Genomic DNA, 25,902 nt, shown 5'->3' with positions numbered 1-25,902 from the left:
TGACAATTCGTTCGTTAAATTAAATTATACAATTTATATGTTTGTAATCTTTTGGGTAAAAATATACGCTTTTTGAAAAGATTTTCTCTTGCTCTACTTTAATACGACGCCACAAAAATTTCATTTTATCTATTGCAAACATCTATCTCAGAAAATTTTATAGGGTTTTTTTTTCATCCCACTCGCATCAAAATTGATTACGCGGGTTAGGTGAATATGTCTATATATGATGATTTCTGTTTGATTAAAACTTTATATGAAAAAAGCACTTCCTAAGCTTCGAATAGTGTGAAGCTACTCTGAGTTTAGTTAAATTACCACAAAAGCTAAAATCAACGTACAGATTCTTGGTTTTGTATACGATGCCGTGTCTACTGTAAAAAAGCGCCTGTAACTATGCTATGTGCCAAAAGAATGAAAATGGGTTTAGATACAATTAAAAGCATCGGCGTGTATAAAGGTACAATATGACATGCCACAAAATATTCCATAAATATTCACAAGGACTCCAGACCCATAGTTCGACAAACTTACCGTTCACATCAATCTCTTATTGATAAATGAATCGCTTGAAAAACGTTCGGAATAAAAACTGCATATTTTTTTTATTTTGTTAAAACATTTTATTTTGTTTTCAAAGATAAAATAATCATCCGCATTTGAAATTTCCGGGGCACAAATTCAATCCATAAAAAATAGTTAACTTTAAATCAATTCGTCAAAAATTAAAAAAAATAATAACACAAAATATCTCGTACACTGGAATGCAACTATTTTGCATTTTTTCGGCTCTTTTCTTCAAAAAACGATGCAGTAAAATAAAAATTCCCAGATTAGCATGCGCATAGATGCTGCTGCGTGAACTATGAAGTATGACTCATACATGTCATTAGCATTGGAAATTCCATTCAGATTGGTTCAATGAACATTGCTACTTCTTGTATTGTGTTTCATTTACGATTGTGGAAAATTCCTTTTTCCCATCGCACATGACAACTACTCAATGTTTAACGGCGACTAATGCCAATTCATCCATTTTATACTTATCTTCATGCTCAACAATATTTGCATCGGCACAAAATATAATATTTCAATGAATATGGTCAAAAATGTGGATGGCACTACATTTCTAACAGAAGCCGAAACCGCAGCAGCATCAACAAAATCTATTGAATCGATATCGTGCATTGTAGAGATAATTTCCTCTATTGTACTATATGATGCGGTCGCGGTTGGAACATTTGTAAAAGGAACCGAAGCAGTTATATAATCCATTGAATTGATATCGTTACTCGATTTCACTGTTGTAATTGGAACATTTGTTTCTCTCAATGGCTCGATCATTTCACCTGTTGTGCTTGATGGTGCCGCCGTGGTTGGCACATTTGTAAATGGAATCGATACGACATCAGCAAGATAATCCATTGGATTGATGTCGTTTTTCTCTTCCGATAAACCAATTCGAGCGGTTGTTGTTCTCAATAACTCGATCATCTCATCTGTTGCACTGGATGTGGCTGGAAATGCGGTTGTAACTGGTTCAATTGTTGATATAATCTCAGACCGAAATAGGTTCTCGAGGTCATTAGGTATATTGATTAAGTTTTCAGTGGTTGGTTCCGTTCTTAGCGTACCTGTAAAGTCTTGCTCAATATTTTTCATGGTGACTGATGACATTTTGTCTACTTCAGCCGTCTCTATGTCCGGCATTGACGTTGGTAGTATGTTTATTGTTTCAAATTCAGTCGTTGCAATTGGAAGTTTTTCTGTCATTTCATACTTAAACGCCATGTTTGTATAATTCAATTTGTCAACACTTTCAGTCGTAGACTCAGTGTCGATCTTTGGTAATTGGTCGATGTTATTTATTTCCTCTAAAGGAGATGTAGTTGTTTGTGGGATTGTAGTGGTAAATTTGATGGTTTGGGCTGTTGTTTCTTGACTTGATTTCAATACTTCTGAGACGGTTTGAATGCTTGCGAAATGTTCAGTTGTACTACGCAACGTCGTCATACCAAAATATGTCAATGGTTTCATCGTTGATGAGGTGTAAACCATTACTCTATCGATCTTATGCGTCAAATTCTCAACTGAAATGAGAGATTTTCGGTTTGGTCTTTGCGCAGTATCAATATTATCATTTAGCATTCTATTGTCGATCATTGGGAACTGTTTCTCATCATCTGACTCATTGAATCGCATGCTTTTTCCACGGCGTCGGTTTGATATTTCCTTTTTTCTTGATATATTTTCGTGTCTCACTATGGGTTTCACTGTACGATCTCCTGAATGTGAAGTTGTATTAATCGGTTCATATTTCGGAGAATTTCGATTAACATACTTTCGAACGAGTTTTCCATTTTCAAGCACGACTATTGGAGCTACACCTTGAAGTTGTAATTTTCGTCGTTGCACAGCCAAATCCCACAAATTCAATTCTTTTTTCTGATATTTTTCGTTCGTGACGGTGCCCTGAGTGTTTCGAGCTAATTTATGAAATTAAAGAACGCGAAAAATTATTATTAGAATGAATAGAACTATTTTCTTTGTATTTTATTTTTACACAAATTATGTGGACAATCTTACCAAAAACACACATCACTGAACTAAATATAAACATAAATAATGAATATCGAACGGTGGTCGAAAAATACATGGTATGATTTGACATTTCGGAGATGTTTTTTCAGGAGCATTGAATCGATCACTTCTGTTCGAGTTGAGGTATATTCTGAAACTGGCGCGTGTCGAAAAGAATATTGGTTTTTAAGTACATCATTCATATTAACTTCCGACATTCTGGCCGACACTTCCTTATTAAGCTATTTCACATTTAAGTTTTGCAAATATTTACATGGCATCATTTAGCATAAGCTGGGAATAGACAGGCGCAGGCATATTTTCCTTTGTGCATAACATATAGTGTCTGTACGCTACTTTGATCACATTTCGTCTGTATCAACAAACGTTATTAGTCCCTTTTGCTCTCAACTTCGGTTCAGGTTTTGAATATCGGCTCGCCTTTCGGGCTCTTTTTCTCATTCATTCTATTGTGTAAACAATTAGCATTTCCATTCATTACCGGTTTCTAATGTATGACAAAACTTTCGTACAAACATCAAATGAAGCGACGCCGTACCGTTTTTTGTTCGTTTCCCGAAAAGTACACAAAGTCAGAGAAGGTTTGATTTTTATTTCAAGTGAATTCAATAAAATTAATATTCGACTTAAAAAGTGCTATGTTTTAGTTATGGACCAAAAACTAATCTATTCATTGCGATAAGATGACTGTTGTTGCAAAAAGATCAGCATCGTTCGTTCGGTATGCAAAAAAAAAATCCCAATTTCAAAAGAACGGGGAAATTCCCATCATATATACATTATTCGGGACACGCATATTGAGAGCTATATCGAGATCAAATGCTTTGTTGCACTTTGTCATACTGCATCCTCCCAATTTAGCATAGATCAAATTACCATCATGTTTTTTTCTACCTGAACCAGCAGTGAAAAGAGAACACAAAAAAAAGAACCCAAAATATGAACTCTGTATATAAAGCACAGTGCTATAAATGTTAAAATTAGAACATTATCATACAATTGTAATAAGAATTAATAGTGATATTTGGTTTTGTTTTCAAGAATTCCGATTTAAAAAGTTGGGTCGTCAAAATACGGGCCGAAAATATAATTTGATTAACGGAAATGTTGGATTATTTTATGAATTATCACAGATGCCCACATGTCATGTTATTTTCCGTTTGAAATGAATTAAATTATGTTTTAACAGCGTCAATTTTGCGTCTTTTTTTTCAACTAATGGAAGTGATGAAAACCGTTTGCCCGCACAATTGACACCGATTGTAGATGAAAAATTACTTTAAAATAACGAAAACTTTCACAATTTTATTCTATACGAAATCGGTGTACTACATTTTATGTAAAAAAGATACTTTTCATTGCAATTCGCTGAGCTTCATTTGTTAGTTAAATCTTAAATGTGAAAGAGTAAACATGTTAATAAAATGTGTAATTTTTATTTTAACGGCTCTACTTTGTAGCCATACATTGTGTGATCAGTCAGTTGAGTCAAAGCGAAACGGAAAATTCTTTGGCATAACTGGATATTTTTCAGGTGAATCGATTAAAAATGCTAAAAAAGTATGAACAAATTTTTTAATATCAAAAAAATGAAACAGGATCATCGGATTTTCATGTGGTACCATTTTGGAAGCAATGGAATGCATTGTTTCAAGTGAATGTCGAAAAGAATAAGCATAAACATAATAATGAGATTTATGTTCTTCCTGCGTCACAATTTTACTATCCACCTTATGATAGTTATGGTTTATACGTTCCGCATATGTATGGTGGATTAGGTGGTGGCGGATTAGTTGGAAATCGACTGCATGGACCAATGTCATTACTTCTCGATGAATACAATTTTCCGGCCACAACACTGGTTTGATTATTTCGCTTCTATTACTATCAATCAATTCCATGTATGTTTTTCTTATTTGATGGACTAACAATTTTACTGTATTTGAAAGGCTCCACTCAATCCAGATATTAACGACAGGCCAAAATTGGAGGGTGATTCAAATGATGATGGCGCAAAGAAAAATGTAGGTTTGTTCAATTTGAATATACGTGATGATCGTAAAACACACAAACGCGATATTGTGCATAAAACGATAACTGACAATGAGGTTGTTGCTACAGTTGTGGAAATCACCGACATTAACATTGACAAAACGACAACAGCCACATCAGCAGCAACAAGTGAGCCTGATATTTATACAACAACTGAATCAAATGAATCGCAAACAACAGAAACAATTGAATCGACAACATCATCGATACCATCATCGTCGACAAGCGAAAATCCAACCGCATCCATTGTTGATACTGGATTCCAGCCAATTTTAAATTTTTACTATGGTGGTACGCCAAATGCCAATTATATTTATATTACAACGGCCGAACCCATTCAGGAACCTACACCATCAACGGAACTCCCAAATACAATCAACGATCGATACGATTGGGGTGAATTCAAACCAAGCATACAATACGAATATCGAAATTATCGATTCAAACCAGACAAACATTTTGTTCCCGTTGCTGGCACAAAACAAGTATATTAAACAGTCGGTTAGGCTATTCTTTTTCATCTATTGAGAATTTGGAAAATGTTCGAAGAAAAGATTTTTTTTTATATTTTTAGTGTAAAAAAGATGTGTCCCAGAATTATTCTAATAAAAATTGGATACATTTTCGATTTGTTTGATTTTTGAAATGAAAAATTATTAGTTCTCAATTGAAATTGAAATGAATAATTCATGCAGAATGGAGTAAATCAAATGCGAACTTTAATTTATTTTGGTACATGCTTTTAGATTAATTTAACCCTCCTAGGTATAGAGTGAAAAAAAAACTTGAACGGATAGAGTCGGTCCATTGGACCGCCCATACAAAATGTATGAAAAGTCTATGAAATGAACAAAATTATATTTCTTTTTTTGTTGAAATTTTCATTATAATTTTTTTTAAATGGGAAAAAAAGTTGAAAATAAATAATTTATGACAAAATTAATTGGAATCTGATGATGCGGTTCATACGGACGCTTTTTGGTGCAGTTCGTACACATCGCAATTTTTTCGGAATGTTCACCACAAACATTTTTCATACATTTGCTGCACTGTGTTCGCGTCTTTCTATTGATTTTAGTGGAACATAAATGACATACACTTTTTTTATCTTGTTTGGTTTGCTTTGTTGAAGTTGACGGTGCTGTTGAACTGTGCTGAGTACAGCTCGATGCGCTTTATTAAATCCATAAGTAGATCTGCATGCTATTTGATCATACACCAATGCTTCTGATAATTCGATCAAAAATTTCTTGCGTTGAAATGAATATCGATCTCGTGTAATTCCATGTTTTGCATTATAAACAATGAACGCAGCGAGTCCACAATGTGGAGTCCATATACATTGATCAAGTTCATGAAGAAAGGCCAACGATTTCTGCCTCGTTGACATGAATAGCTATGACACAGTTTATCTGAATAATCAACGCCACCTTTTGTGCTGTTATAAAATGTATTGATTTCATCTTCAGAACCCACACTTTTGATCTACAGCGAACGAATCATGTTTGTGTTTCTTAGCTTATATACACATATACACAAATTCTATCTTCTTTATTCTTTGCTACATTGCTGAATCTACTCTATATGCACCGTTTTATAACGCAAAATTCAGAATGTGCACTGTTGACAGTTTTGAATTGTTTTATTTTTTACTGTTTATATGAGGTTTTCATGCATTTTGTATGGGCGGTCCAATGGACCGCCACTATACGTTCTAGGTGAGATTTGGTTTTATCAAATGTCCACAACATATACAATTATTTTATGATAGAAACAGTATGCACATGAATTATAATCTTCTGTACGAGTAATCTGCCTGAGAAATTTTGAATTTTTTTAATTTACTTCGATTTTTATTCAATTTTTTCAAAAATTTCGGTCCAATGGACCGCCTCTATACCTAGGAGGGTTAAAAACGAACACAAACTTATTCACACATATCGTAACAGCTGTCTATCACAATTTGGAGATATTTGTTACAATTTTCTATTATTTTATTTTCCACGTTGAAAACTAAATGTTGGCTTGTAGCTACCGGACCGTATATGTTCATTGAATTGAACGGTCCGACAAACAAATAGTTAATCATTTCGGTTATTTATTCTTGTTGTCTACTTTGACCCATTTTTTATGATTGATAAAAGACTTTAACAAACTTACCGTTCGCATTAAACTCTTGTTGATGAATAAATCGCTTGAAAAATGTTCGAAATAAAAACGGCATATTTTTTATTTTGTTTATTTTTTTTTACACATTTTATTTTGTTTTCAATGATAAAATAATCGTCCGCGTTTGAAAAGGGGCACAAATTCAATCCATAAAAATATAGGTAACTTTAAATCAATTCGTCAAAAATTAAAAAATAATAACACAAAATGTCTCGTTTGTCGAAAATTAAACGGAATCATTAAAGATATTACAGTAGTAATGGGAATTCGGCACTGGGAAAGGAGTGTCAAAAAAAAGAGAGAAGGTTTGAACAATTGAGTATTTCTTGTCATTTTAAATAATATGACAACACTGTAATTAATACTTTCCTATTCTAAACGGAACAAGAAAATATTGGCTATACCATTACATTACCGCTTTCTACACACTCAAAGTACGGTGTTTCAATTTTAAAAGAAACAAAATGAAATACCGTATGTTGTTAATCATTTGTCTTATTTGGGTTGTTTAGATAAAAGAAGGGAGAGATAGAGAGCGAGAGAATGTGGGTGTGTAGGTATATGTGAACTGAAAAAAAAAATACTGCTGAAAAAACTTAATTTATCGCTTAAACTAGGCCTGCATCAAGACGTTGTTTGAATAAACCTTCTGGATCGAATTTTGCGGTGAGGTCTTTCCAGTCATTTGGCCGTCTTGTTCGCAAGAAGTTGATGACTTTTTTCGAGTTACGCTTTTGTGCAGCGCTGCATTTTGAGCAATCACTTTGGAGGGCGTCCGGCAAAAGTTCTGTAACGAACAACGAAGGAAAGAAAATGGAAAATTGGTTACTTGATGTGCGTGTTCAAGACTATTGTTTATTTTAAAATTCAAGTGCTATTGCGACGTAATTAAAAATTCAAACAAATATGAGATGCGCGCGTGAAGAGAAATTGAATAAAAATAAAATGGCATTTTCATACGTAAATTGGATGATTGTGCTGTAAGCATTCTTCAGATTGCAATATTTTAATTTACTTCAAAGCTGAGGATAAGGGACAATGTATTCCATTGCAACATTGACGTTAGTTCTAAAGCTTGTTGGTTGTGTTGATTGTATGCAGGAAACTAATTTCCATGCTTTCCTAAACATTCAAAAATTATGAATGCAACCCATTTATTATTATATGGGGTTTGTTCTGTTTGACTTTTGGTTTTAATGTGCTTGCATTTGTTGCCACACATTCTGACCGATCTTTATTCTTTATATCGTGTGTGCCTATTCACCTGCTTTGAATATGCGTTATTGCGAAATATTTGCGTTGCACGACATGCCACGATGAATTATAAGTGATTGCAAAAACGGCGCCCACCATATTTTTTTTCACTTCATTTTGCAGTCTCTTTCTCACGCGCAAAAGTGTGCGTTTTCTTTTTCTTTGTCTTTTTCCTTACGTAGCGTGATTAGAGTGATTAAAGTTATACACATGATTATACTGTGCGTTGATGATATGGTGGTGGTACGAAGATTTTAAATGATGTATTTTCCATGTGGCAAACAAAATGCAGAGAAAATGCTTTGAAAAATTACGTGAATTAAGTGCTATTTGTAATATGGATATGATCCATGCGCGTGTACAACATATTGGTTGTGCCTGTATATGTATCGTTTCAACGAACTAATCGAATGAGATGAGATTGTACTCGCTTTAACTGGCAACGGCATCAAAAACAAAGCAAAAATTAACGAGAAAGAGAGAATAAGAGGTCATGTTTGCTAAACTGCTATGCACACATACATCATCAGCATTACTTTAATTACTTTTATTTTTGCACTCGGTAATTAAATGTCTATGTGCTCGTGTTTAGTACTTGTCATGTGTGATTCATAATTCATACAGTATGTTTGCGTTCCACGCAATTTCTAAGAGACGTCGACACTGCCGCGCTCTATCCTTCACATAAATCGAAAACGGTGACTGAAATAAAGTCGCTTGAGTACACATAGATTAAAATATATGTGTACCGTGTTGATGCGAAGTTGCGGGTATTTTGCATTGGCACCCATGATTACAAAGTCGAATAAAAAGCATAAAAATTATTTCGATGTCCTACAATTATGTTGGATATGATGTTATAGTGAACGTTTCGTGAAAATATCATAGGTTTTTCCAGCTAATTTCCCATTTTAATAAATATTCAAAGTCTTTAAAACATACGCTTCACAGCACGTAAGAATATGCTCTTATTTAGATAATTACACGAAAATCAACGAGATAAAGCACAATTGCGTGCTTCAATAATCTGAAATGACAAAGAAATGCCACACACCGACCATACAACATGAAACGATGTGTATGTCATATATATGAACACATAAATAGTATATAAACTTTCATTTATGACATGTTATGTGATATAGCACAGAAATAGCTGTGGTGTTTATGCTTTCGTTGATTATATTGCATGTAAACGATGATGATGTTGCATAACAAAAGCCAACGCGCACGTTTTTTTTACACAGTTTTGAACATTGACAGCATTGACGTGGTATAAATTGAATGGCCAAAATTAACAATGTATTGAACGACTCTCTGTTGTACGTTTGGGGGTAAAATGACAGCCGAGTCCATTGAATGTAATATATGTGCATATTAGGCTTGCAGTTTGGCCGGGAAATAGTAAAACTTGTAATTCACGTGAGTTATCGCGTCCCTGTTTTTGTTTTGTCATTGTGTGTGTGTTCGTGTGTGCATGCATTTGGTCGATTACTTGACAATTTGGCTTTGATCGGCCGCGTCAAAAATTGAATCAAGCATATACACGCTAAAAATAGTTGATTGCAATTGAAAGTTTCCTCTGGCTCTAATCCAATTAGACCATTTTTCGATTTGGCATCTCGTTTTCACTCGTCATACAACATGCACCAAGTTTTATTGATAAATAAATTTAAATTGGAAAAGTCCATTTGTTTGTGTCTCCATTTCTGAAAGCAGAACAAATGGATGCAATTTAATATTGATTACGATTGGCGTGCTTTGGCTTCTACGTCGAAATTAACTTCCGTTCCAAGTGCATTGTTACTAATGGTATTATTTGATTCAACTTCTTCTCCTTCAACTTCTTAAATTCTCTACGTTCTTGCTCCCGTTTTTTTTTATGTTATTCTCTTCAAATCTCCATTTTGTGTAATTCTTTTCTCAAATGATGCAGAAAATAACATTTATCCACACAGTCTTCAAGTCGATAAGAGAAACGAAAGCAAGCGATATTTTTTCAAGCACATAAATCACCATTGATCCGATTTTAAGCTTATATCTCGCTCCCTCTATTTCTATTGTGCGAATAATGCGTTTTCTTTGTGTTTTGATTTTACCGTTCATTGTTGTCATTGTCGTTGTCGTTTCCGTTGTTGTTACCATAAATCTTGCTAACTTTCATTGTTATTTCATCACCGGAATCAATACGAAACATATATTTTCGGATGCATTATAAAATGCAACAACACAGATAGAGAGCAAGAGAGCGTGTTGACATAAATACTTAACTCTCTTAAAAATTTCTTATTTCTTTGTTTATATTTTTATTTCAAATGACTGCTGTCTTATGTTTTACATTTTCAATAAGATCACATTTACTGTGAAAATTGTTGCTTTCTCTGCAAGCAAATTTAACTTTGTACTTATTGATCAGGGTTTTTTTTTGTTGTTGAAAAAAATAAAACAGATAATTTCCAATGTTATTGCTATTGTGTTTGCATTCATTTCACCTAATTTTCGTTTGTCGATGTCTTTTACAGTCTTTTAACAATTTGCTCTAGCAAAAGCAAAGAAAAACGAATATAACGATGTGTTTTTCTTTCAATGTTCATCGTTTGAGCTGCTTTCATCTCTCAACCGAAAAAAAATCGTCGTTGTACGGATGGAAATAAAATGCATTTACTATAGAATCCATTGTGCACTCCTTATTGCTGTTATCATTTGAGTTGTGTATGTATTTTGTTTTTTATTTTAGTTGTTTCACTTTAAGAAACAGTATAAATTTAAAAAGCGAACGACTCAAAAATCCACCACTTTTTGCACCCAAACACACACACACACAAACAATGTAATGTGATGATAATTGGTACCATTGTGGGCTAGTTGGTATACGAATAGAAATGCCATTGCTGAATTGTGGCTGTACCTTTTTCTACTATTTAACTTTTTTTCTCACTCACTACTTCGACAAAAGTTTCGAGTCGTTTTTTCTTTGTTTTTTTTTCATCGCTCTCTTCGCCCCCTCCTTGTGTTTTGTTTTATTTTTCAGTGCCAATTTCAGTGTACAAAGCAATTCAAACGAAATGTTCATGAAAACAAAACAAAAACAACAACAACAAAAAATAAAATGTAAACCATGGATGAGATTAGCGTACTTTTCTCATTTTCTGTTTTATTCTCTATCATTATGGTCTGTGTTTGTTGTTGTGCGAATGTCTGTTTTTGTTCGCCTTGATCATACTACTTGTGGAAGTGGCAAAAAGCTTGCAAAAACAACAACGACTACAAAAATTATTTCCATTTATTTTATTTTCATGAGTTCCATCAATACTCTCTCGTACGTGTTTGTTCGAAAATTGTTTTGTTCCCTTTAAAATAGTGTATTTTATTTTCTTTTCATTTCACCAAGCGCAATTTTATTCTGTTTGTGTTGTTGGGTGTTATTATGTGCCCAAATCACACCCATTACCATTGCTGTAATGCGTCAACAATACACTGAATAAAAAATGGACCCAAAGTGTATAAATTACAATTTGTTTGAAGTTCAAGTTGGATTACTTTTCCTAGCATTTATTTATATTTTTTTCCTTCTTTGTTTTTCATTTGTTTTCATTCAATGTGACCGTCAGTGGAGTCGTTTTCTTTGCGCTTATTTTAAGTGATTTTATATGAGTATTTCTGCAGGCAGAATTTATGTGCGTGTTTGTTTTTCTAGATTTTGCAGTCAAGCGCGCGCGATACGGAGAGATTTACTGTGTTTATGGTGGCTTAAAGTTGATGAAACGGTCGAATAAAGAGTTAACATGCCTGTTGGTGTTATGGAATGTGATGAAGTAACTTTTGACAAATGTAACCAAAAATGCAAGTTCTCCATCAATCCATTTTGTACGTTGTTAGATACCTTTGGGGATGTAGCATCTATGGCGAAAACCGTCGTCGACAACGGTTAAAAAGACCGCCGTCATAGACCATTATTATATTGTTCACTATGCAAAGTGAAATCTGCCATACGGTTGCAGCTAAACAAAAACACCAGGCAAAATGAAAAGAAAAGTAGCAACCAACAACTTGGCTAACTTGTTAGTTGACTCTGGTTTTGTTAAACAAGTTGGTTTTGTGTGAATATATAATACATATGCATGTCTCTGTTGCCAAAGTGTTATGCGTCGCGCTGATTCTCAAAAACAGCACAAACTCCAATATCTAACTGCATGAATGAATAAATGAGTGATGACGACAGACGAGAGACAGTGTGTATATTGTATATCTATACATCATTCGCGCATTCGCCATTTCGTACTTATAATTAATTTTTGCGAAAAGAAACTCGGCCCGATTCAAACTAGTATAGGTGTATGTGTGTGTCGTAAAAGCGAAGCAAAGTAGAAACAGAAATTGATGCGAATGAAACAGATTTAAAAAAAATTGTCTTTTCATTATAGTTATTACTATATGTATATACGAACAAATTTTCACACCTGTTTTCAAAAGCACTCGTGTACGAACCATAAATATAAACATGCACGTACATGCAAGTTCATATGCTAGCATTTTACTGTGATCAGCCGGTCGTGTATTCACAGCCCATAATTGATGTCGCCTTTTTTTTAAATTCGTATTTTCGTATTCACCTGAAATTTTATCCATATCGCGAAAAAATTAACTTGATTTTATGTCATTTTTTTTTATGCCAACGATTTTATCATCACGACAACGATGATGATGCCGACGACGTTCGAATCCAATAATTTGATGTGCTTGATGTATATTGTCATTGATGTGATTATGGTGTGTCGATGCATTCGAAATGAATAATTGAGTTTTATGCTTTCAAGATTTTATATAACTTATTCAATTATGGTTTTCCCCATTTTCAATTTTAATTTTGCATAATGAATTTTTAACGCTTCATCGCGTTTATAAAATATGGAAACCGGCAATGTCATTACGTGCATATTCACGCAATGTGTCTAACACATAATTTTCGAGTCGTGTATGCGTCTCTTTCTCGTGCATATTAGTCGAATTGTGCGTCACTAAATATCATGCGATATATCAATCATGAGCGCGGAAAGAATACGCAATACCAAATGCCATACATCGACTTTGTGACATTTTGACAGTTTGACAGGAACTCACTACTTTCTTCTCTGTCTCTATATCTCAATGTTTGCATCAATCGACAATGCCGTAATTTTTTGTTGTCTGCAGCTATATGTCAATACCATTTATCTTTGAAAAAGCAAAAAAAAAAATCATAAGGTAATAAACAAAAATTGAATTGATTTTGTCCGTTTGTATATACGCAGTACGTTTTGTGCAGTTCATTTATTGTGTATTTTTTCGATCATATTCAAATTCAATGGGCAAAATATATATAAAACTAATTTGAAATGATTGAAACGCAATCGATAATATTGATTCAGGTGTTAGTTTCGAAATATGTGCATAAATAAAAACTGCAATAAAAATGAAACGATGCAAAATCCAAAAACTCATTTTGCTAATAATCATCATCAAATGTTCAATAAATTGAAACGTAATAGGTATATCCAAGCAATTAATTTATGAATTCGCTTTTTCTCTATGTTTTACTCTTTCGCTATGATGCGAACCATTCAAGACATGTGTCAATACAATGTCGATTGGTTTGAAAAGCATCTTGGTGTGTGTATGTATGCACGTGTATGCATTTCATTTTATTTTTATTTCTTTCTACTACAACTTTGTACGTAAGCTTTGGATCAAATGATATTTGTATCCATTTCAAAATTCACATTTGGCAGAATTAACATTTGGTACGCTTTATTCCTGGTATACAGAGATTGAAAAAACCTCGCAGCAATTAATCCCTTGTGACTTTAATTGTTGATAATAAACACATACACACACACACAAACACCGAACAGTGATGTTGTTCTGGTGGTGCAACACGCGTGGAACGTCAATAAAATATGACATTTGACTGGAATATCTCATGATCAGCGAACTCAGCACTGAAATGGCATATTTTTGCTGGGCGTAGCACGCGCATTAAAACTGTATTATAAATCATAGAGGAAAAAAAACTTGTTAAAAATGATGAGCTGAAATGCAATTAAAAATATTAATTGCGTTTAAATGCGCATTTGTGTCCTTTAAATGATTTTGTACAAATTGGCTTGATTCTCTATTTTCTCTATCACTTGGTTGGTTTATAGTGCCAAACTAATTTAATTGATTCGATCTATTCATCGCCGGAAGTTGTGTGGACATAGAAAGAGTTTCTCTCTTTTCTAGACAGAGTGAGAATAAACTATACATAATTACATAAATGTCGCTGATAATGCTGGTGTAGCGTGAATATTTTGTCGCCCGTTTGATATGACGCTTTTGTGTGTGCTAATTGGTTATTGTTTAGCTTTTATGATCGTAACACAGAACCAAATGCAATACATATTTCGTTTCGTGCAAAAATTACGAAAAAAAAAAACAAAAAAAAAACGATGAGAGATTGAAGTAGTTATAACCTAGTTGTTCATAGGTCGGTAACAAAGGCCGATCTCTGTTAGATGTTTGCTTCAAACTGATTTTGTATCCGCGCTATTTATATAAATTACTATTAAACACACAACAGCCAAATGCGTCCGAGACATGCAGTTTAAGTTAATATTCTCTGAATAATTGAGTGCTAGTGTATTATCACCTTGAATTTTGTATGAAAAACAATTTGCTTCCATTAATTAAAAATTCAATTATGAATGAGTAACGCGTGCTTATTGCTCACCCATGCACACCACTACAATCGATGTAAACGAATACATTAACATTAACGAATATGAATATACCACGTACTAAATACTAATTTGTTCATAGACTTGAAACAGTTTCATACGGCCAAATTTCCAACAGCTTTTTGTTGAACAGAGAGAATTGAAGATAACATGTTTTAAACGAAGGCACGGCAAACAATGGTATACTATTTCATGGCGTCACCATGGTTTTGCTTACTGTATAAAGAGTAAAACCATATCGATTATGACCAAGCTGTTGCTGTACATTGTTATTATTACGCATCAAATACTTTTGTTTTTGATGAAAGCGCCGTTAATTTCTATGCTCGTGCCAAATTGAACATAAACATCGATTTTATATACACATATACAAACATGGGTGTGTGTTTGTGTGAAGGTTAATGGCATGGTAAAATGCAAAGATGGATCAGGACACTTAACGCTTAATGCTTACGATGTCGTACTTGTTACAACGTGTCATCAATACTAATTAGAATTGTGTCTGATAAATTGGTTGACATTTTGTCGAACCAATGTATGCATATATAATATACATCTAAACAATGTTGATTGTTTGTGCATTGCAAATTTCATCGTAATTGATATGGCAATGGCGCAATGCCATCAGAATCCATTATATTTCGATTCCAAAATCCCCGAATGACATACAAACGACAAGTAATAATTGATTTTGCAAACACATTTATAAACAGCCTTATAAATTTCTCGATTTATACCGTTCTCTTATATCATCAATCGCAATTGTTAAGTAATTGCCATACGAAAATGGGAGCGGTTTAGTCTGCAATCTTTCTTTTCCTGTCAATGGACATGACGAATTGCAATGGCCGGTGTTATAAACATATTAATAACAACTGAACAATTTCTTTGAAGTTGTCGACATAATTTGAGCTAAAAAATGTCGCTTACTTCATTTTTTTTTTTAAGTTAAACACTTTTCTGTAAACATGTTTCATTGAACATTTTTGCGTCAAAGCAGTGATGTTCGGGTTTTACCCAGGCATATGTATATAAGCATCAATTTCATGAGAAAATTACGAACGGTAATGGAGCCGATTTTGTTAATCAAATATTTGGATTTGTGTGTGTTGACAGCGCTTCTAAATCTCTGTTGGTTCACAAAATTGATTGCTAAAAGAGTTTTTGTTTACAATTCATTTCACACAAACACATGCAAAATGGCAAACGTCAACCGCACACATGACATCGATGCCACCCATTTAAACACAACGATCGACCTCTTTACGTATCAATTAAAAATATGAAACGGTTGAAGCATATGACGAAAAATTTTGATAAAACAAATGAAATGTAAACAATGATACCAACAAAGTGATTGTACTCGACGAGAATAAAATGGACGTAAAATTAAGAGATTCTTTCGATGATAACGCTTCTAAATTCGATGCTTAATTTGACACAAATATTTACTCAATCGATAGCAGCACGCAAATATTACTTTATTCTTTAACAGCACTTGTTATTGTCTTTTTTTTCCTCTATTCTGCTTAGATTTAGATGCTTCGGCCACTCTTCTCGATTACGAATAATTGTAATCTTGAAGAAAATCATCTTGAGCCGACATGCAATCCGATCGAAGTATTAAAACATATGCTGCGACAGAAAAAAAGAGAGAAAAAATTGGATGTCGGAAAGAGTGTAACACTTACTTTTAAGTTCACGACCTTCACGAGTACAGGCCCCTTTGTCCAGCAAACATTTGATATAATTGGTTAGCACACGGTCGTTTGAAAGCACATTATCGATGTTGACCTGGTCATATTTGGCTGGATATTTTTCAGCTAAAACCATGCATACAATTCCTAATAAAAGGACCATTGCGAATGTTGACTTCATGTTTCGTTGTTGTTTTTGCTACTGTAATTCGGCTTATGTGTTGAATATGGTGTATAAAAGTACGCGCTTCAATTGGATTAAGCTATTACGTGATTAATCCGGTAAATTCTGTAAGAAAATAATTGAAAATAAGGTTGAGAAAAATGCTTTTATTGGACGTTGGATTTTCTCTCTGGATGGATCAATATTTTATTAAATTTTGTTGCATTTTCATAGTGTGTGTTTTATTTTATTTTTTTGTTCTGTTGCCGTGGCCAAGAATATCTTCTCATTAAGTCTTTGGCCGTAATTAAGAACCGAACTTCAAATATTGAAATTTTCCTTATAAAGCTCGTGCTATCAACGGCATATTTGCTCATTCAGGCGAAAATGAGATAAAGAAAGATGAAAAAGCTTGCGAAAAGTTAAAACAAGTTGCAAAATGTAACACATAAATATCATTATCTACAGATGATATTGCACTGTAATGTAATAATTTTGTTATTGTTTTTTTTTTCTCTTTCTCTATATGTGTGTCACTCTATCTCTTCACTTCTTGTTTGTGTCAAAATGAATTTTTTGTTGAGTAGAAGATGCATTCGATTAGCTGCGAATGCTTCGAGTTGACTTGTCTAGAGATAAGTCAACTTGGATGCAGTAAGATCACGAAAACAAAATGATTGAAACAAGAATATGGCTAAAAAATTAGTTTTGTCAAACATGATTCAGAAGTTTAAGTGAATATTCGTTTTTCATTGGGCAAAGTTCTTTCGTGTATGTTCAACGTACTATGTTGTAAATCGTGGTACAGTGGAGCAAAGTGATTGAGAAAGGGAGCGACCGTTCATCGAAGTTTATGTAAAAAATAATAATAATAATGTTCTGTATAAATTGTGTTTTTTTTTTTATAAAATAGGAAAATGACTTGAAGCGCTCAAGTCTCAACTTTTGGCTTAGGGGAATATTACCAAAGCATTACTTTGTGAAGTTATTCAAAAATGCTATGGGAAACTGAATATTATTTAAGTCTTTCGAAATGAGTCTTCCTTCCTTTTAAAACTAATTAACTTTTCTTCTTCTGTTCGTATATTCGTATAATCACTCTTTGTATAAATAAATATAATATGAGAGTATATTTATTTAACGGAAAATAAGTGGAAACCAGTGAATGTGGAGGGCCGGTGAAACAATACTATTAAACGCCACGAACAATGCAGCGAGATGATGTGAAGCGCTGTTTTGTAAGTAAGTTTTGAAAATGGTTTTTGTTCGATTCTAAATTGAATTTTTTTTGTTTCATAAATTCTTATTGTTCGTATTTGTAAATGTTTTGTCGTCATGTCTACTGACAAAAATGACCACCTGTCGGTAGGTGCGTTCTGCCACATCTCGGTTAGCAAAGTTTTCGCATATCCGAAACGTACGGCGTCATAAACATTTACTTTTTTCATCAATCAAAAATGGGATAATAATTTCGCCTTGATGTCTTGAAATTGTTTTGCTTGAATAGAAAGAATATGAACAACACGGGTACAACAAAGAGGTGTAATGCGCTCAATAAGCGTAATGCTTTGTTTGCCGAACTTCGTATAGACAGTGCCATCTATATATAGAATGGGATATTATTTCACAAGTTTGAGAATGAGCGCATATGTTATTCCAAAAATTGTTGAAAAATAATTTAATAAATTGTTTCATTTTTTTGTTTTGAAAGTGAAGTTAGCACAATTAGCATTAGATAATTTCTATTTAAAAAAACATAAATTTATATGCGTTTTAATTTAACTTAAAAAGCCTCGGGTGTAGAGTGTGTAGATCTTGTAGAAATGATTTTGTTAAAATCTCCATACGTAAACTCATAAGTGTGAGTGTGACATTTGACAGATAGATACAAAACGTAATGTTATTGTTCTCTTACATACTTGTCATACACTCGTGCGAATTATTCTGTTCTGTTAAGTTCGTTTATTCCGTTCATTTATTTTATTTATATTCTTAATCTCGCAATCACATCGCAAAATTGCGTAAAAATGGCAGATTCTATTAACAGTTTTATTGATCTTGACACCGGCTGTATAAAATATCCTGATGGAGACTTTACTTTTATATTAAACTTTATTCTGTTTAGTTCGCCAAAAGATAGAGTGAGGGCGTTAGTGTGACAGATTTCATATAAAAAAGCTACTGTATTAGAGATCTTGTACAACACAGTTGAGCGGTTGCTGAGACAACAACTTTTCATCAACAACAAAATCCTCAAATTGGATTCCTATAGAAATGATATTGTTGTCATTTTATTCGTATTGCTTTTGGAAGTCAATTACAACGAGTAAATTCGCATCAATTCAATGTTGCAAACTACTATTATAATTGATTTGGTTTGAAGGTATTTTCGTTTGTTGCTGTTTTACGGTTTTGAAAATGTTGAAACGAATAATTTTGTGGTAATTATTTGAAATTCTTTGAATAAGCAACACATTCCAAAGTTTCTATACCTTTTCAGTGAATGAAGAATGTTTCAGAATTGGAATGTTATCAGACTGAATAGAGAGAAAAAAAAGCAATAGTGCGAACAAACGAATTCAAAGTTCAATTTGCTACAATAATCTCATGACGCAGTATGCTTTTTTTTCGTTGGGCTATACACTTGTGATGTGCTTAGAAGACATAACAAACATAGTTCAACAAAGTTGCTTATTTGACAGTTATTAAGTGATATAATGTGATGATAGTCTCTGCTTCTGCTCAGCATTTTGTCAATTTTAGCGAAAATCATTTGGTGAAAATGCACATAAAATAAACCATTGACACCAATTGTCTCAAAATATGTGTGCGTATTACTTAAACTGTTTTTTTTTTTAATGTCAGCATACAAGTTCAATCATTATCTCTCGCTTACGAACGAATAGGTGACAACAACAACAACAAAAATATCACAAATTGGACCGCTCAATCACAGTATGGTTTTTTTTGCTTCTGCAGCGAATTGTTTATAAAAGGAGCGCACAATTTATGATGTATTTAGCAATTCCAATCAATTCAATTGAATCTACAGCAAAAAAACCGAACGAATCATTCTCCATTCTATTCACGAATGCGCTTTCAAAGTGATTCCAAAGCTTTTGAGGCATATTTAATTGGAATCCCGTGTTGCATCAAATATTTTCAATTTGCTATACATCAAATTAAAAAATAAATAAAATAAAAACGGCCATACAAAAAACACGGGGAGACTTTTTTTTCTTTTCCAATTAATATAAATTTCGTTCTTTTTCGAAAAGCAATTTTATAATTTTTTATCACCCTGATGTGAGTCAATTGAGAGTTTTAATTCATTTTTACTCCTTCATAAAAAAACGTTTTTTTTTTTTGTTAAATAAACAAACAAACGGCTACTCACTTGAGATATGTATCGAATTCGATAAATTTAATAGAGATTTGTTATTTAAAAAAAATTTAAAATTGGACTAGCTTGCGCACACAACACCGTTCACATTCACCGTCGACTGCAATTCACAAACTGAATAGTCAACGTTAAATCAATTTCAATTTATTTACTCACAAAATGTATTATTTGTATGCCTTTTTTGTATTCGATTTGCCGAGAGAGCATACAAACAACACTTAAAAATCATCATTAACACAAACACAAACATACCTATATACACGCACATCGACACAAATGCATGTTCACACTTATGATCAAAGCACTATTCATAGGTCGAACGACGAAACAAAGCATGATTGACGTTGTTGTAACATCGGCTCAAACAGCTTTTATTCGATTTCGGGGGGGAGAACGAATGAGCGAACGAACGAACGAACAACAACAACAACAGAAGCACAGAGACGAAATCAAGTGAGAGTGTGATAACAAGAGTGAGAGAAAAGTGGCAAATGAAACGCCATTCTGTCGGTAATCCGATGTGATTGTACTGGTAAGTAAGTCAACGTGACGTTGTATGTTTATATTTGTACAATGAATCTTTTTCTTCAAATTGCGTCTGATCGTCTACTTCTTTTAAAACGAAAAGAAAACAATTCACTTGGATCATAATGTTTATGGCTTTCATTCTGGTCTATGTTTCAAAAACTAATATACCACATAGAAGATATACGAAGAAACTCTATATATAAAGTTGTAAATGTGTAGAAGAACATAAGGCCGTGTTAAAGTTTGTATTTGATTTTGCCAAAACTTTGTTCAATTTGATTTCGGAATAAAATGTTCACCGTGACTTCCCAACTAATGTTTGCATTATTTGTGCATCATTTGTTACTTTAATTGTTGAACAGATACACGCAAACATATACACGCACAATTGCATGTACCAGTATCTATTGACCGTTTAAAGTAATCGAGTCGCAGCAGAAAAAAAAGTGTAATTTTTTAAGTAAATGGTTTCGTTATTATGTACCCAAGTAATTATACTTCAATGTTGGTGCTGTGTTATTGGTTGCTTACATACGTTTACTTACATGCAATAAGCCGTTTTCTTAATAAATTGTTTCAACGACCTGATTTTCTGTCCTTTTCGCACTTCCTCTTTTCTTACCTTTCTCAGTGCAGCTTACTTGTTTTTCCCCTTCATTTAAATTGTTATTTTATAGTTGTCATTCAATGATGATGGTGTTGTTTTTTTCTTCTTCTCTTCTTTTGCTTTTGCGTCTTTGTTTCATCGCTGTATCTCTTTCGCTTTCATCTATTTTTGCTACGCTTTATCCATCCAACTACTTGACAAATGCTTTTACACAACATTGGAAATATATGTAACAGACGCATAATGCTTTAATATGCTATTATACGGCATAGTATGGCAGCCACTCAGTTCAAATAACATTGTACAATTTTACCATTTTATCTAAATTAAATACAATTTCACTTTTATTTAGACAAATTACCGTGCGCTCATTGTTCGTTTTAATCTTGTCTTTATTTTGTTATATTTCCTTAATTCACAACATTCGCATGTGCCGTTGTTGTTGTTGCTGCTGATGATAATCATTTTGGGTGCCATAGTAAAATAAGGCAAGTGGTTGCATTAGATTCGTATGTCAAGTCATTTATTTGCAACGCGACGAATGATTAACTCACATAAAAACGAAACGAAAAGAAGATTATTGTTTCATCCGTAAAATATCGGCAACTTTCTTTTATTGTTTGAGATGTAGACAAAAAGTGCGCAATTGTCAAAAATAATGTTTAAAACGAAACGGCAAAACAAAACAAAAATCAAATTAAAAAAAAAAAAATGCTTTTTTAGCGGAATTTCCCGATTACATTTCATTCGAAGTCTGTCGCTTTATTCGTTGGCGCATTAATGCCAAAATGCGAATGTAAGGCCGATTATGGTTTCAATCAACGAAATTCCGTTAGCTCTCGTAATTTTTGATATATTGGATTTTCGTCGTCCCATTATTATGTTTGCAATGCTATTAACCGTTTACGATGATATATGCCAAATGTTACGTGTTTAATATTCAATTCGAAATCAATCTATTTTCTAAACATTTCAACATTATCCAACAACTTTTTAAAAAAATCCACACCAAACCAATATTTGCAAAAATAATAAAATCAATTTTTCCTATCGTTTTATCTTTCATCGCATCTGGTGTCACATTCAAAGTAGTCTGGGTTTTTTTGCGCGATTTTCAAAACATTTCACTCTGATCATTTCATCTTGTTTTTTTTTTCGTATTCTTCAACTTCTTCAAGTTCAACATCGCACTTCAACGACGAAAAAAATCAAAAGTATATGACTAAACAAAAATTAGCATATCTTGAAAGTCCTGAACTACCTGTTGATGGGAATTTTAAACAGCACTATAAAAGGTTGAGAGGACGACCCGATGTATATTTTGATTGGGTTCATATTTTGGTTTTCATGTAGAACAATTAAACATGCATGATTTCATCTAATTACTAATTTCGGCAAATTTGGTGTTTAATTGTTGTTTCTAAGTTTTCAATTTTTTGCATTTCATTCTGCGGCCATATATTGTTACATTGTTTTTGTTTTTTTTTTCGTAGGAAATCTTTTGTCGCTTGTATTTGAATAATTAATTTTCGACGATTTGCTGCTATTATGACCTGTCAAAATGTAACTCATCCAGTTTACGTATAATGTAATCAAAAAATTATGTTGTCGCTTCAGCCGTGTGTTTTGGACATTTTCGCTGATGTAATGCACATTCGTTTGAATAATATATTAGCTGTTGTCATTTACCTTTCACACCATAAAGTCATTGCTTTTCGACCATGGTCGCACCACAAAGAAGTTGAGCCCATTTTTCGTATTTTTTTTTTTTTTTTCATAATTCGCGTGCGGGAAATTCCCATGTACGCACATAATAATGAAAGTGCGATTTTTTTGTACATATACAAACTACAAAATTGAAAAAAACCCACCGTACGAAACTAGAAAAACAGAGCGAAGAATATGGCGAATCGAATTAAAAAACTAAACACATTTTGGCTGTTCATCTCGATTCAGTTATATTTATTTCAACTGAATTATGTTATGTGGAGATTTGGACTTTCATTATTATTTTTTTTTTTTTTTTTGAACAACGAGAAATATTCATTTTTTCTTATTATGAATAGTAAGAATAAAAGAGAACGTATCATTCTGACAAATCTATTCCGGAATCACAAGAAACAAACAATTTGTGGCATTTAAATTGCTTCATTTAACTGTTTTTATTGTCGATGTTAAATCTCGACGACATTTTACTAATATTATGCTTTACATTTTCTATGAACTCTCAGTGCTATGGATGAAGTGTTGCGCAAGCGATAGCAAGAATAAATGGATGTGTTTGCATGAATTATTCGAAGCGACAATGTTGATATTCAGTTCTTCAATCGAATCATTGACGAATACAGAAAACAAATCGTCGAAATAGCTAGCGTCAAGTCGTTCGTTGACAGTGAGAGACGCCGACTAGAAGGACGTTTCAATCATCACTGGAATCATTCGCATTTTCTCATTTGCTTATTTTTTATAGTCGGTCGCTGCAAAAAAAAACAAAATCCGAATTATAAATCATTGACGTTCAAGTACTATTGAGAGGTTTGAACTCTCAATATTCTATTTTAATCGTTGAAGAACCCGATGTGTGCGACATGACGTACTGCATTAAACTGACTTAATTTGGTTACTCAATCACCACAAAACGTGATCTATTGTTAAGCAAGCAATACATTGCCTCAAAAAAATCGTGGAAAAATGTTGAATCATTCAAACTTCTTCAAGCCTTCTGACCACAAACTATAGGTCGTATCTCTTTTGGTTGCTTGCTTTCTCTCTCTCTTTTTTCTCTAATTTCTCCATTTTACTGTCCGCAGCAATTCGTAGAACATTATCTAATGAACGATTTTGAAATTCTGCTAGAAAATATTACAACACAGAAAATAGAAAACAATAGTCCGAAGTCGTTTCAAAAGTCTTCAAAATGTGTATAAACGTGTGGTTTTCATAATAATAAATTATTTCATCGAATCGGTTGATTGAAATCTTTCCAAATAGAGACGTGGTTATTCTTGTTTTCGGCTTAAAATAAAATGTGCCTACCTTTGTATTTTATGATGAATGTGTGACGCACGATGTTGGATTACTCGGACGTGCATTGCATACAAAAACAAATGTAAATGCATCATCATAAAAGAATATGTAGTTTTTATTGATATCTTGTTTCTCACTTTTGCATGCAACTTTTTGGATGTTTCCAAAATAAAACAAATCGAAACGAACGGAAAAGTTAATTTGTTATGAAACTATTTAGAGAATAATGTTATTGATGATAATCAATAAATTTTATTCGCTTTATTTTTAGATGGAGACTAGCCACAATATATTTTGACTGTCATTTCTGTTTTGTTTCGGCGTTGAAATTTAATCTTCTTAAAGTTTTTTTTAGCTTATTATATTTTAATTTGTTTGCTCGTGACGCATTTAAAATATGATCTTTATTCTCGTTTTTGCTTAAATATTTGGCGTATCCGGAAAAAAAACTGTTGAAATCGAAACGTCCAAACCGAAAACGTAATATTTTATGGTTAGTTCTTGTTATATTCGTTTTTTTAGTCAATTTCTGATAGAAAACACTCACATATACTCACTGAGGGGCTTTAGAGTCAATAGCATCAGTTGTCATCGTATTCTTTTACTTTTTCTACTCATCTTTCCTTAACTGCACGATAAAAATGCAAAATCTATTGCGAATATACTTCATATGAAGAAAAAACGAACGAAAATGCGACAAAAAAACAACTTTGTTCCAGATTTCAGCATATGAAAAATCGTGTGCGATTTCAAATGAATCCGCATCGATTTTACTTGCTTCTGCGATAAATGTAAAGCAATGAGTAGCAGGAAAGAAGTTTTTTTTTTTCGCTGTGTGTCATCGCGTCATGGATGAATTCACACTCAGAGGACAATCGATACAATATTATTGCGCAGAAAATGTAAATCAGATTATATACAGGGTGTTTCATATAAGTGGGCCACTCTTAGGGGGTGGGAATTTTGAAAAACCCTTTGAGGTGTATGTTAGGGGTAAAAAACTAAGAATTTTGACCCAGCCGGATTTTTGAACTTTTCCCCAGGGGGGGTGGGGGTGCCCCAAATTTTTCAAAAGTTCATCGGATCGAAAAATAATGTACTACAAAGTTGTCCAGAATGACGAGAGAAATTTTTTAGGACCCCTGCCCTCCAAGTCCCTCAACCCCTTAAGGGGGTCGGGGGGTCAAAAACCCCCAAAATATGATTTTTTTGACCTGAAACCCCGAAATTAGGAATCAGCATAAAAAATTACCTTAGAATAGATATTTTTCTCATCCACGTTTTTTCACAAATTTTGAACCAAAAAAGTGAAAAATCGACTTTATAAGATTTGAGGGGTCATGTACATTGAAATTTTTCTACTTGATTTTATTCAAAATTGCGACACGGAAACCAAATTTTTTTTGCTCCTATTGTGTTTCTCGAGTCCGTCTCGACATGATAAAACACTTTGTAGAACATTTCATTTTGATTCGGGCCGGCCCGGGCCATCAATCAGAAGTTACGCCAGATTTTTCAACAAAATTTTCGCTATCTAAATTTTTTTGGTATGAAATGTAGACCGAATGCATCTAGTTTCCTTGTCCCTATCGTGTTCCTTGAGTCGGCCCCTACAAGATGGGATAGTTTTTGGAAAATATTATTAA

At 33.2% G+C, this 25,902-nt stretch overlaps 3 protein-coding genes across 3 annotated transcripts; 1 reads left to right on the top strand and 2 right to left on the bottom strand.

Moving 5' to 3' along the window:
• Nucleotides 1-1,017: 1,017 nt before the first annotated feature.
• LOC116337594 lies at nt 1,018-2,697 on the bottom strand. The gene is made up of 2 exons (XM_031762273.1): nt 2,587-2,697; nt 1,018-2,486 (listed from the first exon to the last, which is right to left on the bottom strand). Exons 1-2 carry the CDS (start codon nt 2,669-2,671, stop codon nt 1,018-1,020), a joined length of 1,554 nt encoding a protein of 517 aa, XP_031618133.1. The 5' UTR covers nt 2,672-2,697.
• A 1,312-nt stretch (nt 2,698-4,009) lies between these two features.
• Nucleotides 4,010-5,225, top strand: LOC116337716. Its single transcript, XM_031762512.1, has 3 exons — nt 4,010-4,135; nt 4,200-4,462; nt 4,551-5,225. Exons 1-3 carry the CDS (start codon nt 4,015-4,017, stop codon nt 5,145-5,147), a joined length of 981 nt encoding a protein of 326 aa, XP_031618372.1. The 5' UTR covers nt 4,010-4,014; the 3' UTR covers nt 5,148-5,225.
• A 1,692-nt stretch (nt 5,226-6,917) lies between these two features.
• LOC116337717 (ejaculatory bulb-specific protein 3-like) lies at nt 6,918-20,221 on the bottom strand. The gene is made up of 3 exons (XM_031762513.1): nt 20,089-20,221; nt 16,523-16,817; nt 6,918-7,609 (listed from the first exon to the last, which is right to left on the bottom strand). The coding sequence occupies exons 2-3, from the start codon at nt 16,707-16,709 to the stop codon at nt 7,431-7,433; spliced, it is 366 nt and encodes a 121-aa protein (XP_031618373.1). The 5' UTR covers nt 16,710-16,817; nt 20,089-20,221; the 3' UTR covers nt 6,918-7,430.
• Nucleotides 20,222-25,902: the final 5,681 nt, after the last annotated feature.

The sequence above is a fragment of the Contarinia nasturtii genome, unplaced genomic scaffold (genome assembly GCF_009176525.2).
Source record: "Contarinia nasturtii isolate CC-2019 unplaced genomic scaffold, AAFC_CNas_1.1 Cnas_scaffold_285, whole genome shotgun sequence".
In the NCBI taxonomy this organism is placed as follows: domain Eukaryota; kingdom Metazoa; phylum Arthropoda; class Insecta; order Diptera; family Cecidomyiidae; genus Contarinia; species Contarinia nasturtii.
The sequence above is the reverse complement of the archived record's forward strand: the minus strand, read 5'-3'. Positions and strand labels throughout refer to the sequence as shown.

What these genes read in the sequence shown, in the direction of transcription:
- LOC116337594 (XM_031762273.1), bottom strand. Translation starts at nt 2,671, where the DNA reads ATGTCAAATCATACCATGTATTTTTCGACCACCGTTCGATATTCATTA. An exon ending in TTCAGTGATGTGTGTTTTTG is followed by an intron (nt 2,487 to 2,586) that starts GTAAGATTGTCC and finishes TTCATAAATTAG; the next exon opens with CTCGAAACACTCAGGGCACC.
- LOC116337716 (XM_031762512.1), top strand. Translation starts at nt 4,015, where the DNA reads ATGTTAATAAAATGTGTAATTTTTATTTTAACGGCTCTACTTTGTAGC. An exon ending in CATAACTGGATATTTTTCAG is followed by an intron (nt 4,136 to 4,199) that starts GTGAATCGATTA and finishes AAAATGAAACAG; the next exon opens with GATCATCGGATTTTCATGTG. An exon ending in ATTTTCCGGCCACAACACTG is followed by an intron (nt 4,463 to 4,550) that starts GTTTGATTATTT and finishes TGTATTTGAAAG; the next exon opens with GCTCCACTCAATCCAGATAT.
- LOC116337717 (XM_031762513.1), bottom strand. Translation starts at nt 16,709, where the DNA reads ATGAAGTCAACATTCGCAATGGTCCTTTTATTAGGAATTGTATGCATG. An exon ending in TGAAGGTCGTGAACTTAAAA is followed by an intron (nt 7,610 to 16,522) that starts GTAAGTGTTACA and finishes TGTTCGTTACAG; the next exon opens with AACTTTTGCCGGACGCCCTC.